This window comes from Protomyctophum bolini (assembly GCF_963924005.1).
Source record: "Protomyctophum bolini genome assembly, chromosome: 23".
Lineage (NCBI taxonomy): Eukaryota > Metazoa > Chordata > Actinopteri > Myctophiformes > Myctophidae > Protomyctophum > Protomyctophum bolini.
Window position 1 is genome coordinate 16,924,330 of NC_137884.1, and position 15,299 is coordinate 16,939,628.

The 15,299-nt window shown below is 42.8% G+C and overlaps 1 protein-coding gene across 1 annotated transcript; it reads right to left on the reverse strand.

Moving 5' to 3' along the window:
* Positions 1-1,846: 1,846 nt before the first annotated feature.
* Positions 1,847-9,406, reverse strand: LOC308310929 (B9 domain-containing protein 1-like). The gene is made up of 7 exons (XM_080757389.1): positions 9,239-9,406; positions 9,062-9,130; positions 8,241-8,352; positions 7,740-7,836; positions 5,145-5,207; positions 4,023-4,090; positions 1,847-2,901 (listed from the first exon to the last, which is right to left on the reverse strand). Exons 1-7 carry the CDS (start codon positions 9,299-9,301, stop codon positions 2,738-2,740), a joined length of 636 nt encoding a protein of 211 aa, XP_080613515.1. The 5' UTR covers positions 9,302-9,406; the 3' UTR covers positions 1,847-2,737.
* Between the last annotated feature and the right edge of the window lie 5,893 nt (positions 9,407-15,299).

Below are 15,299 nucleotides of genomic sequence, written 5' to 3' on the forward strand. Positions count from 1 at the left end.
TAGCTGCTGTCATCCACACTCCACAGCGACTTACAGTAAGTGTGCAATCAGATTACAGAGTATATGCATGAACCTTAACACGGTAAATAATACAGTCACAACACTTCAGCTCTGGAACTCTTTTCTCAGTGTACTCTAGGGTTTAAATGTGTATCACTTCAGCTCTGGAACTCTTTTCTCAGTGTACTCCAGGGTTTAAATGTGTATGACTTCAGCTCTGGAACTCTTTTCTCAGTGTACTATAGGGTTTAAATGTGTATCACTTCAGCTCTGGAACTCTTTTCTCAGTGTACTCTAGGGTTTAAATGTGTATCACTTCAGCTCTGGAACTCTTTTCTCAGTGTACTCTAGGGTTTAAATGTGTATCACTTCAGCTCTGGAACTATTTTCTCAGTGTACTCTAGGGTTTAAATGTGTATCACTTCAGCTCTGGAACTCTTTTCTCAGTGTACTCTATGGTTTAAATGTGTATCGTATCACTTCAGCTCTGGAACCCTTTTCTCAGTGTACTCTCACATCTTTTGGACCCACACTTTTGGGGTTTAGGTTAATTGTCCAGAGGCTCTTGTATAAAAATGGGTGGGGCGAGAACAGACCCTAGGAATTTCAAATTCAATGCATGATGCTAAGAGTGAGGGGCTTCGGTTCAGAAAATGTCTTTCTGAAAAATCTATATCAGTGGTTCTCAATATTTCATGTCAAGGACCCCAAAAATTATATGTAATATGCCGCCGACCCCCATCTGAAAATATGTTGTTCCACGGACCCCCTCAGAAGCAAAGATTTGAGTTAAAAACTGAAACTCTGAAAAAAATATTTGAGGCACATTTTCACGATTTTTCCAAAATAGCAGACCTACAAGCTCATAGCGCACCACTCGGCTTGTAGGTCTGCTATTTTTCAATAGCTAAATTATAACAATGTTTAAAACACATGGGTTAACTAGTGTACAATATTGTTCCAGAATGGTGGGGGTGTTACCAGTGCCGGTTCTAGGCCTTTTGAGGCCCTAGGCAACATATATTTCTGAGGCCCCCCCCCCCTCCTGCTTTGCCACGCCGGGGGGGATCCAGAAAAAATTGTAAATTTGCCATGAAAATGCTTCAATCTGGTGCACTTTGAGATCAAAATTAAGAAGCTAGGTGGGGGCCACATGTGGCCAGTAGCCCATGTAAGGGATAGGGGATACATGAAAAAAATGTAAAATGTAAAACAAAGGACCTGTAAATGACAACACAAAAACTAAGGCACTGGTGTCGTACTTCTGGTTTACCGGAACGGGGTGCAACTCCCTGCAGTACCCTGCTCAATTTGTTGTATTTACATGGTTCATTGGTCCATGGTCTCAGAGGTCATCGTTATAGTCTTCATCATTTTTGAGGATTTAAAAAAGGTGAAAATCGAGGAAAATTGCGGAGTAATTGCGGAGTGTTGCGGAAAAAACGATGGGTTATAGCCCATGTTTTTTTTTTTTAATTATTGCGGAGGAATTACGGAGTGTTGCGGAAAAATTGCGGAAGAAATTGCGGAAAATTGCGTAAATTACGGAAATTGCGGAAATTGGAAATTGGGGAAATTGGGGAAATTGGAAATTGCGGAAATTTTGGACCGTGTGCTATAGCCCATATCGTACGGCATACTATGGCATGCCGTTTTTCATCATTTTTTACGACACACTAAAACACACACTCCGCAATTTGCTAATGTTTCTCATCCTCCGCAACACTCCGTAATTTGCTAATGTTTCTCATCCTCCGCAACACTAAATTTTTCCGGTAAATACAACACATTGAGCAGGGCACCATGTTACATTGAGCAGGGCACCATGTTACAATGCCCAGAATCATGAAGTCAAAAGCACAAATTTATTAAAAATACAGTAGAAAATATAAAAATTCAAATGCTTGCAAACAGGTTTCTCATGACAAAAATACATGGCCTAAAAGGAGACATTGGCATGATTTGTCCACCCTACATACACATTCCTATTATAAGACACTCTGTGGGTAATGGTACTGTATGGGTGTTAAGTCAGAGGTCACCTTTGCCACTATTATCGGCTTTAACTTCACACACTTTTTCTGGCATCACTAAGACTGATAGTGATGCTTTCCTCCATTATGCTTCACATGATGGTGAGGACATAGATATAGTCTCGCGTAGCCAGACGACTATTCCACAATCAATGAATTCTATATAGTCTGGAACTACACCTCCCGAAATCCGATAACAGCACCAATCCATAATTAATCATATTCTGGTATCACTATTTTGGGCATGTCACATAGGCGAAGGTTCTCAAACAGTCTAGGCCTATAGAGCATCGCAGTCCCGCCCCCTCGAGAGTCCCGGAAAAGATATCGTACGACGCTTAAAAGGTCTTTAAATAAATAGGTTTTGAAATGTCTATGTGAAAAATGCACTGGGATTAATTTCCTGGGCCTGGCGGCGTCATGAAAGGGGGCAGGACTGCGACGCTCTATAAGCTCACAATGCGTGAGCGGTGTAGGTGGGCTATTTTCACTGTGCACCGCACCGGGCTGTTTTCAGTGGTTAAAGCTGGGACCCCTTATGTGGCCCTCAGGTTCCTGGGACCCCTTATGTGGCCCTCAGGTCCCGTACAGCTGTTCCTGGGACCCCTTATGTAGCCCTCAGGGACCCCTTATGTGGCCCTCAGGTCCCGTACAGCTGTTCCTGGGACCCCTTATGTAGCCCTCAGGGACCCCTTATGTGGCCCTCAGGTCCCATACAGCTGTTCCTGCGGCGCGAGGCCAGACGAGGCAGAGTGTGCCAGTGTGTTGGCGGGGTTTGTGGGCGTGGTGTCGTATCCCAGCTTCCTCATGTCTTTGGTCATGATGTTGAAGGACAGCGTGACGAAGCCCTGGGATCTAACCCGCGTCACTGAGGGACAGAAGACAAAGGGTTTATTACTTTATGAACTCACTTAGACCCCAGGCGGATTAACATTTAGACCCAAGTTAAAAACATTCACTTTGAAAGAATATATATTCAAAGATTTGGGCCATATTTTTACGAATTTTCAAAAATAGCAGACCTACAATAGCAGATCTACTATTTTTCAATAGCTAAATTATAACATAATGTTTAAAAAACCAAAATGGGTTGCCGCCCAAAATGGTTAAAAGAAAAAGAAAAGGCTTCTAAATCCTAAAGGTTTTCTGAAAAACCTGTTTCTATGCCAGTGGTGCTCAACCTTTTTCACATCAAGGACCCCCCGAATTATCTGTATTAGGCTGCGGACCGCCATCTGAAAATATGTTGTTCACTCCGAGTCATGGCCAAAGTGTTATCGGGTGTAGAGACCAGTGGTTTGGGGTCCCCAGCTAAATGATTGATAGGTTACCATTATTACATGCATAAGTACATTGTTAAAAAATATCAAAACGGCTCTTCTCATCAACGTTTCACCATTGTATCTACTGTATACCTACAGTACATGGAAAGTAAAAGAATTCTAGAACAAAAACTATATCAGAGATGTAAAATGTTGTGGCCTAATGCAGTGGTTCTCAAAGTCTGGTCCAGGCTGCACCCTCGGTTCCTCGAGGGGGTCCAAATGGAGCTGTTCAGGTCTGTAACTCTGCAAGTGTGCAAATGGAACAAATAGAACCCTATTTGCACACACTGAGTTATGGGAGTGCTTGAAATTAGAAGAAAAAAATCCTTTGGCACACGCACACCTACGGAGGGACAGGCGCATCGGAGCAATGAACTGGAAAAGTAGGAAAAAGGGAGAGTCCTGCACACTGTCTTCACTTTTATTGAAGATCCTGCCTGATGAAGGCCGAAATGTTGCATCTATAAAAGGTTTTGTAAGTGTAAGACCCCTTATCGCCTTTTTCCTACTCTTCCAGTCCTTGAAATCAAAGACGTTTGAGATCCACTGGTCTAATAATGCATGTCAAAGTTGAGATCCTTGAAATTGAGAAGGATGAGGATCACTGTTATCGACATGAATTGTGGAAAAAGAGGACATTGCTCCCTCAGGTTACAATACGTACCTTCTCTGCCCTCTCCCTGGGCCACCACTTTAGGATCTATGTATTCAGGACGCCGCCCGAGCAGCCAGCTGTATGAGATAAGTGAATTACAACAGTGTAAATACTATAAATGTTATGAGGGAGACATTGCAGTAAGAGGGTCACTGGGGGTTCCACCATCACAGGGGATTCATCTTCATTTGAGTGTCTGGGAATGTGCTTAACCCATTCTGACCTGAGATCAGATTCATACGAGGTTTCCACTGGACACACACTGGGTCTGATTAACCCATTCTGACCTGAGATCAGATTCTAAAAATGTCAGTCGTTCTTCAAATGTTTCAAAAATAGCAGACCTACAAGCTCGTATCGCGCCACTCGGTGGCGCGATATGAGCTTGTAGATCTGCTATTTTTCAATAGCTAAAGCATAACATGATGCCAACACCAAAATGGGTGCCCGGTCAGAATGGGTTAAGTTGAATGCTTTACAACTTTGCAACTACTTTGCTTTGCAACTACTAGAGTCTGACCAACATATCCGTCAGACAAATTATGTTGGCTGTCAGATAGATAATAATTATGTTCTCCAATATGTCACAGTATTTTTATTACTTTTTATTTATACAGATATTTTCTTTTTTTATATATATTATGGGACAGTATACGGTATGTGTGTATTTGGGGGATTAATAGCTATTTATATAGCCTTACATCTACATCTTTGTCACAAGAGTTTGATAACATTTGGGTGATCATTTTCAAGAAAAGAAAAACGAAAATGATTACGTATTACAAGAATATTGGCATGTATTCTGTACATTTCTACTCACCGTTGAAGGATACAATATAATTTGCACAACAGTGGTGCATTCTTCTGCATAGCTCATTACTCAGTATGGACAGACTGGATGCATACTAATGATTTCATTAATATGGAACAGTTGGATAATTGCATTCTACACGCAGTGCTAGAAAAACACAGAAAGCAGCAGTAAATATTTGATAACGCTACAGAGATGGGCTGCATTATCCAGAGCCATTCTTCTTCTCATCTTCAAGCAAGAATATCTGATAAGCTAGATCGCTCTGGCTTCATGGATAACACTCGCACAAACTTCAAAGACTGTTCACTTCGTCTTACCTGGTAAATTTCTGAAGTCTCGACGTGGATTCGGGAACGAACATGGGGATAGTTCTTGTGTGTCTGATAAATAAAGAGAGGTTCATTTCACAAACGCGTACAATCTGTCGCTGTTCATTTATTCATCTGTACCTCTTGAGCGTCTACAAATTGAACCACCACTGTACATGCTCAAGAGTTTAAATGAACGCTGAGGCTGTGCTTGCAAACGGCAAAGCAGACTGTGTGTGAAGAAAATATGTGAAGGAAGGAGGTGAGATAAGGACAGGATGGTGTTGTGTGGATTGTATGGTGTGAAATGTGGACAACAAGAGAGAAAGAGTCCAAAATGTACCAACAGTGACGTCCTTATCCATTAAGTTAAGCTATTTAGGTGAGATACTAATCCAGAGACCCGTTTAATATTGGATAAATATTTTTTTTCCCCCTCCTTTGTACAGAGTCACAAGCTGAAAATAGTCGATAATTTCGACTTTTATGACAAAAGCATGAATCCGGCTTCAGTCAGAAGCTACCAGTAGGTGTAATGCCCAAGATGATGTTAGAGTGAAGCGACTTATTTTTAAATGACTGATTAATGTACTGATGAATATTTCAGTGGGTAGAAGTTATGTGAGGCAATGGGGGAATGGAGAAGACAGAGGGATAATATTAGACTGGAGGTTGAGGCAGCGGTGTAACTGTGAGCACAGGCTAGCAGCATATAGAGCACCGAAGTCTGACGTCAATATGGGTTCATGTACTTTTTATTTGCATTGTAATCCCCATAGGAGGATTTTAGATCGCCTCATATAAGAACTGTGTTTGAAAAATAAACATGTCATCCCGGCCATTTCACTCATATGGATATTTTCGCTAGAAACAGACTGTATCAAATATGAGTGACTGACGGTTGTAAACGACACAGAGACACTTATATGAGTCTCTTATATGAAACGATTTTAAGATGACCCCATATTATTCTCCATAGAGAAATTACTTGTGTGAACCATGGGATGAGCGAGTGAGGTCAGGACTTCGGTAATCTGTTACAGAGAAGCAGAGCAGAATGAACCTCATACCCAGTCTGTCTATCCTGCATTGTATCTAAATGGACTGTGGGTGTTTTTGATGTTGCTAACAGAGAAGGAGAACACACCATCTTAAATGTGCCCAAGAATATGTATTTATTCAGTGGAAAAAACACAATGTTTCGGCCTCTACTGCCTTTATTTATGTTTCTTATGCACACAGATTATTTTTATAATGGTATGAATCTAGAGAATACCTTCCATTGACAGCCCATCTGGCTGATGGGCAATCACAATGTTTGGGCCACCTGGGGAGTTTGACTCTGTCAGTCCAGACTCCAGAGTGGAGGTGCAGAGAGACAGCCAGGCTACTGGAGAAGCAAGAGGAATATTTCCCAAGTCTTGCCATATTTTCTTTCTGGAGTACTTTCCTGAATATTGGATTCTACCATTGGAGTTAGTAACCTTCTTTTCATTTTGGATTATTTCCCTGGATATTGGACCAGACTTTACGAAGGAGTTTAAGGGTGGCCAGAGGAGACTGGCCACACTCTACAGACTGGTTTGGATTTGCTTTATCTTTGGACACGAGTTTAGTTTTGGACAGTGCTAGGACACTTGGACTTCACACCCATACCCTTTGAGACAGTTTTATTTTATTTTGATTTGATTAAGTGAACATTTTGTGATCGAAAACTTCTTTTGATTTAATAAATCACAGTTAAGCTTATTTACTGATTTCTTTAGTGATTCTTATTCTGAACTGACCCACCACCTCCCTCATTTTTTCTATAATTGGTTCCTTAATTGTTATTGTTGCAACCGTTATAGAATTGTATCTGCTTGTATTAAACAACGTTAAACTCGCCAACATTGCCGTTTAGTGACTTCGACGAGCGCTTCCAAACTCCAACACTTAGAAAAGTAATCACGTGCACAGTATTTCTTGACAGAAAGTAGCTCATAACATGTCTACGGTGGATTTTTATGAAACAAACGCTTTGCAGATTGAAAGAGGATAATTCAAGCTTGCCCTACAGCTGTAATGTTGGTGAGTTTAACATTGTAATACAAGCAGATCGGAAATTCAATTTGAATCAATGGGCTGTCAATGGAGGGTATTGCAACTCTAGATTCAACCCATTATTAAAATAATCTAGTGTTGCAAATTGCGGCTAGCACTAGAGGTGCCCCGATCCATCAGCCACTGATCGGTGGTCGGCAATTTACCTGATCTGGAGAAAGCGATCCTTTATACCATTTAAGTGGTATAAAAGTCAAACAGATATATAGTTACAGTATAATATCGTTTTTCATCTTTGTGACAGGCCTCAACATTCTCCCCTTCCTCCCCACACACACAGGACGTGGGTTTTGACATAATATAATAATTTGAGAAATATACAAATTTTACCCGTACACACAAGATCGTTATCGGCTGACCGTGAGAAAAACAATCGGTGATCGGTCCCAAAACACATCGGAGCACCTCTATTATGCACACATGAAAGTAATAATATTATATGGGGTGTCTGTCTGTGAATATTTGGGTGGGGAGGATAGAGGAGGAGGAAGCGATACTGACTGTCCAGGGGTGATGGGGATGTGTGTGACTCCGTAGCCCCGGACCACATCGTTGCCAAACGTATCTGGGCCGTATACACTCACCACCACCTGAGGCCCTGGGACATACACAAAGAGAAATACGTATGGTTACTAGTAATGTTGCTCATTAGTTCTTGTTTTACTTATTGGTTATCAATTAAAATAATATGTCAATAGGGTAGGGTTGTAAAAAGCTGTCGGTGTGTGTGTGTGTGTGTGTGTGTGTGTGTGTGTGTGCTTTTTGATTTATTGATTGAAATATTTATTAGCAGTTTGCAGAATTACAGTACATTTCAAGCACAAACTCAAAACTCAATTAAGCATTACACTTTACAACAGGGTCCACCATGTTCAATTCATCAAAACATTTAGAGACGTACAAATAGACACTTATAGTCAAAGAACAGAACAGGAATTCATCATAATGGAGGTAAAAAGTGAAAATAAAAATATACAGTGAGAGAAAAGGGGTGCTACTCACAGCCAGATGGATTGGTGCTCTTGAAAGTAATTTCCAGAGGGAAGTTCCACACTAGTCTGTGAGGGGGGTGACTGCCTTTAGACGTGATCTGAGAGATGCCTTCCTCCAATCCCTAGAGAGGAAGAGCAGGAGGGTTGGAGAAAGTTACAACTTGGGAACATTCAACATTGGGATCATTGGGATGCACATTGTAGGCTAGCCGCAATTTGCAACTCTAGATTTTTTTAATAATGGGCTGAATCTAGAGTTGTAATACCCTCCATTGAATTAATCCAAATTGCTTTTGCGATCCGTTTGTATTAAACAACGTTAAACTCACCAACATTGCAGCTGTAGGGAAAGCTTGAATTATCCTCTTTCAATCTGCCAAGCGTTTGTTTCATAAAAATCCACCTTAGACATATTATGAGCTACTTTCTGTCAAGATATCCTCTGCAGGTGATTCGATTTCTAAGTGTTGGAGTTTGGATGCACTCGTCAAAGTCACTAAACGGACATGTTTTACATTTGCACATAATGCAGGAGGCAGCAGAAGCGCGACCGGTTAATAAACTTCTTGACAGAAAGTAGCTCATATAACAATGTCTAAGGTGGATTTTTATGAAACAAAAGCTTGGCAGATTGAAAGAGGATAATTCAAGCTTTCCCTACAGCTGCAATGTTGGCGAGTTTAACGTCGTTTAATACAAGCAGATCACAAAAGCAAATTGGATGAGTGGGGACTGGGGAGTATTGCAACTCTATACATTCATCCCATTATAAAACACATTTCTAGAGTTGCAAATTGCGGCTAACATGATTCATTACTACAGTATACTCACCGACGTAGGAGCCCAGTCGTGCCCGTAGACAAAACAGTATTTACAGTACAAATCGTCGTAATCTGGAAACTGAAACAAAAACAGCAAACATTGAATTATCTAAAAGGATAAACCAGCTCTGGAGGACGGGACACACACATGGATGGAGGACACTACGGCTATAACCAGACCACTCACGTTCCCTCCCTCGATTTGTCCGTTGACCATCAGAAGAAACACCGACGGGTTGTTTGTAGCCATCACTGCTTCGTGTAGTAACACTGTAATCACACGGAGGTGTGAATAAACGAGCACATGAATCCTATTTCAGTTTTTCCTCTTGTCAATAAAGCTAAGAGCTAGCCCAGTCCCACTGAGGTTTAGGCTAGCGAATAAGCTATCCGTTGCTAGGGCAACGCTTGCTCTCCCTACGGCTGGTTGCAAGGATCAAACTGAACGCGGCAGATGGTCGCGAAACAAGAGCCGGTGTCTCGCGTCACCCAGTCTGGGAACCCATTGGCAAAACAAGGACAAACGGCGCCCTCTTTTCCTGAGTCAACAACAGTCGGTCCCACTGTCCCACATACGAGAGACTACTTGTCACCAGTCAGACAGGCAGACAGACACGGACACCAGACTAGAGTACTAAGTTACTAACGGGTCCATTTGGTTCCATTTGTTCCATTTGAAACTGCATGGCCCCCGGGCCCCGTCAAATCTGAATTCCCCACCCCCCCTTTCCCCCCCTCACTGTATATGTTTTTACCTTCTCTATGATGATTTCCTGTTTATGGCTATATAGAATGTATTGTGTTTTATTGTGTTTATTTGTACGTCTGCTCTCTAAATGTTATGAATTGAACATGGTGGACCCTATTGTAAACAAATGTAAATTATGTAATGCTTTATGGTGTCGTCCATGCAATTAATAGTTTTGTATTGAGTTGTGCTTGAAATTTACTGTAATCCTCCAATCTGTTAATAAATGCAATCAATAAATCAATCAATCAAACAAACAAACACAGTTAAATTAACATTGATTGTACGATATAAATTGGGGTCCCAGAGATAAAAATGCCATTAAATGGGGGTCCGTAGCCTAATGCAGGTCCAAGGGTCCTTAAATGAAAATTGCTGAGAATTACGAATGCTAGAACCGTAATAAAATCTTCTTATGGGGGTCCCTGGCATATACTTTCAAATGGGGGTCCGTAGGCTAATAAATGTCGATTTAGGGCAATTAGGGGTCCTTGACATGAAAAGGTTTGGGAACAGCAGGTTTTCTGTCTTCCTATGAGTATGAGCACACAGCTAACTGATGTAGTTCCCAGAAGAAGGCAGAAACATGTCAGTTACATTTTAATCATGTTCTCTACTCTCTAGAACCCACTGCCAATTATATGATGATGCCTTTAATATATGATTATGAAGTGCCTTATAAGCTATAACCAAAAATCACGTTGCTCTGTTCCATGGAGTTTTCAATGCGATTTAAAACCATTGAAAGACTTGTATGTATTTCAATGTCGCCTATTTCAAAAGATCACTTTGAGGAATTTGAGGATCTTCACCAGCAGGTGGCGGTAAACATTAACACACCATGAGCATGCGTTAACTCGACATGTCAGAAACAAATCAAAACCAATTAACGTGTCCACAACTCCACACAGACAGCTTGCAGTATATTTAATTCCCCCCCATGCTTTCTGACACCATTACGTCTTCTAACATGAGTTTACTACAAACGGTGAAGTCATTGATCTGCTCGAAGCAACACATTGAGCAGAAACGCAGGAGACTGCAGCTGCTTCTACGTCAATTACAGAAGTCAGTGGTTGCTGAGGAGATCTTTGGAGAGGTTGAAAGAACTGTCCGAGAATATGAGGAAGAAAGTGTCTGCTTGAAGCAACACATTGAGCAGAAAAGCAGAATACTGAAGCTGCTTTTGCAGCCAGTCATCAAACTACACAGAGCAGGTTGGTATGACGGTACAACCTTTAACCTTTTAAGTAGGACAAAATAATGTGTCGCTTGAAAAACCTACACATTTTTGCACTTGTGATTATTATTACAAAACAAGTCGATAAGGATATTAATCAATCTTATCCAATAAAAAGTGGTTATGTTATGTCTGCTGATGTTATCTCCTCTCTCCTGCTAGATGTCAATCTCCTCCCCGTGTGTGAAGTGGAGGTTTCCCCTGAACAGCAGGAGATGAGCATCAATCTGGTCCAGATGAATCCAGAACCTCCAAAGATTCAAGTAGAACGGGTAGAGCTCTCCACGAAGTGGCACACGGAGAACAATGGCTTTCGTTGTACCGTTTGTGGAAATGGATTTGGTTACAAGGGTCATTTGAACAGACATATGATGATTCACACAGGGGAAAAACCATATGTGTGTACAGTTTGTAAACAAAGATTCAATCGAAAGGAAATTCTTAAGACACACATGAGGTTTCATACAGGGGGAAAAAAACCCTATGCATGTACACAATGTGGACAAAGATTCAGTCGAAAGAGTGCTCTGAATAGACACATGAGGAGGACGCAAAGAGGTGAGGGAAATGTTTAGTTTGTAGCAAATGCTGTGTTCAAAATGCATTTAAGAAATGCGTTTTCATAGAGAACTATGTTAAGTGAACAGCTATTGGATTGTTCATTAACCTCGGGTCACCAGGCTTTCCTCGTGATCCGGTCTTGACCGGATGATAAAATAAAATAAATGGGGGGGGAAAAGCTCTTATTCTCGTGGTTTCCGGCTTTTTCTGCATCACTTGGTTTTTGTGGGCATTTTGGGCACTTCGGTTTGTGGAATGCTTCCCAGGCAATTTTTTCATGAGGCAATCTGACCTGACACATAATGTCAAATACAGAGTAAACTTATAATTCAGTGTAATCCAATATGACAGTGTCAGATTCTTAATAATAAAGTAGAGGGATCACATAATTTGATGACCAAATAAAACAATAATGTTTACTTATAAGCATTAAACACTGTTGTTTCTCATCTTAATTTAGTTTACAAACCAGACAGCTCATCTTCTGTTTTCATTTCCTATAATGACCTTGTCCTTCAGGGTCAGATGCGGTGCAGGATAAGGAGGTTGATGGAACAACCGTTGCTTCCTGCAGCAGGTAATTATTTATTCATTTATAACAACAATTCCACAACATCCTAGATTTAGTGACTAATCATCACATTGCTGACTTGGCATTCCACTGCTCTACAACAGACGGTCGAAGCTGAGTTGAGCTGAGTTCCCGCTTGGAGACATCCCACTGGACCATAGCCCAGACACCAGCGACCCCAAGGACCACAGCCCAGACACCAGCGACCCCATGTACCCCACCCAGACACCAGCGACCCCATGTACCCCACCCAGACACCAGCGACCCCATGTACCCCACCCAGACACCAGCGACCCCATGTACCCCACCCAGACACCAGCGACCCCATGTACCCCACCCAGACACCAGCGACCCCATGTACCCCACCCAGACACCAGCGACCCCATGTACCCCACCCAGACACCAGCGACCCCATGTACCCCACCCAGACACCAGCGACCCCATGTACCCCACCCAGACACCAGCGACCCCAAGGACCACAGCCCAGACACCAGCGACCCCAAGGACCACAGCCCAGACACCAGCGACCCCATGTACCCCACCCAGACACCAGCGACCCCATGTACCCCACCCAGACACCAGCGACCCCATGTACCCCACCCAGACACCAGCGACCCCATGTACCCCACCCAGACACCAGCGACCCCATGTACCCCACCCAGACACCAGCGACCCCAAGGACCACAGCCCAGACACCAGCGACCCCAAGGACCACAGCCCAGACACCAGCGACCCCCCCATGGCCTGCAACTCCCCAACATCCCCGTCCGTTTGGGAAAACGGCAACAGCAACCAGACGAGCAACAACAGCACCACCAATAGCAATGGCAACAAAAATAATGCAGCGCTGAATGATGCAGTACCAGATCCTGCAAGTCGTGGACAGGGCCCTGATGCAGTACCAGATCCTGCAAGTCGTGGACAGGGCCCTGATGCAGTACCAGATCCTGCAAGTCGTGGACAGGGCCCTGATGCAGTACCAGATCCTGCAAGTCGTGGACAGGGCCCTTTCCAGCCTATTGTCAGCTCATCGTCGTCGGGCTACATGGCGACGGCGGGCTACATGGGGCTACATTCACACCAGAACTGGTACCAGTTCTGTTGCAGGGGGAAACTTTAGGCATACAGCAGCCAGGTCCAGCTGACCACACTAGTGATCGACCGATATGGTTTTTGGCCGATATATCCGATCACCGATTAGTGGACAATCAAAAAGCTGATAGCCGATATTATGTGCCGATTAATTCAAGTTAAAAAAATATTTTTTGTTGGTGCAAGAAGCACCAACATCGTTTCAGTAACACTTCCCCCCTCCATCAATTGCAGCTTTTTTTTGCTACAGTGCAAAATGTACTGTAGCATCATATATCATTTTCAATATCTATCGATCTATCTATGAATGCACTATGAAAGTGTGTGTGTGTGTGTGTGTGTGTGTGTGTGTGTGTGTGTGTGTGTGTGTGTGTGTGTGTGTGTGTGTGTGTGTGTGTGTGTGTGTGTGTGTGTGTGTGTGTGTGTGTGTGTGTGTGTGTGTGTGTGTGTGTGTGTGTGTGTGTGTGTGTGTGTGTGTGTGTGTGTGTGTGTGTGTGTGTGTGTGTGTGTAATTGTCCAGAACCGCGCCAAAAAGGCCTCTGCCCGGGCTCTGGACTGGGCCCATGCCCAGCGTCCATATATGGAGCTGGCCTGTTCTGACCTCACAGCACTCCATATTTCGACCTGACACAAGACAGAACTCCACAAGCTGGCTGCATATATCCCTATTTGGGCATGTCTTACAAAGAAGTCCATATATGGGCATAAAAGGGAGACAGACATATTATCTGGGTGGGGCATTCATTTACAACTTGCATCGTACCAAGTAGGTCAGTGCCCAATGGGCTGTAGAGGCCCTACGGGCACCGTTCGAGTTTATTAAAACCGGATTTTCAATGAAAGTGGTTGTTTCACCATGTTTGGTTTGGTATATTTCATGAGAAATATAATAATCGGTCGTTTCTTTCCGATTATTTGTTTTTAGCACCGATACCGATAATTAAAATCATGAATATCGAAGCCGATAATCGGCCGTGGTCTATCACTAGACCACACACCCTCACCCACACCACCATCCACGCAAAGTATAGGAGCTGTGTACTGATGCTGTGATAGAATCTCAGGTTGTATGTGAGATTTTTCTGTTTTATTTTCATAAATGTTCAGGTTGAGGAGGTGTTGGTTTTCTACCGAATGTGTTCCCAGAGTGGGAGAGGTCAGGTGCTCATATTTGTTGGAAATCTTGTACATCCTAAACTGTTACTTTTCAGTAAAGTCTTATTGCGGAGGCGTACCGTTGAGAAGGAGAGACAAGAGGCAGGATGGAGGTCATGGACTGAAGTGAGGATGGCAGCAGCTGACCGTGAGAAGTGGAAGCGCTCTGTGAAGGCCTTATGTGCCACAAGGCACGAAGTGGATAGATAGGTAAAGTCTTATTGCTATTTTGTCACAAGCTCTTGTTAATACATTACATTGGTTCAATATTTAGGTTTTTGCATCTGTGTCAAGACTCATTTTAGATTTTTGCGTTGACTTTTCAAAGATAGTCCTATCCACACTTTTCCTGGGCTGTGTGTGCTCCAGTTCCTGTCGATTTGATCCAATTAAAGCCAATGAAACTGGTCAGATATACAGTACTTGGATTGTATTAACCTAATCTACCATACAGATTGTATAACGTAACATTGTATGGAGTTTTAAGTCTAGTACTAAAAAAGCTCATGTGCAGTGACCCACTGTGGCTGCCATGCACACGATTGCAGATTTACTGCCACTATGATGCATACTATGTATGCAGTGTGTTATTGTATAATAAATCTAAAACGAAACCAGTCACAACACAAGATGTATTCACATTGGCCACATGGCGTCTCACGTCGTCATTTAGTGCCCTAAAACAAACCATATGATGACGTAATTTCAAAAGCCATCTATTGGAAGGGGTCCTAGGGTCCTTGGAAATCAAAAGGACGAGAAGCTGGTTTAGGCATCAGGCCATGGCCCATACTGTATGTTCCCCTCTGCTCAGGGTTGGGGATGTGCTAGGGGTAATGGTTGACGGAGCATGCAGGTGATCCTTTAGGCACACATACACA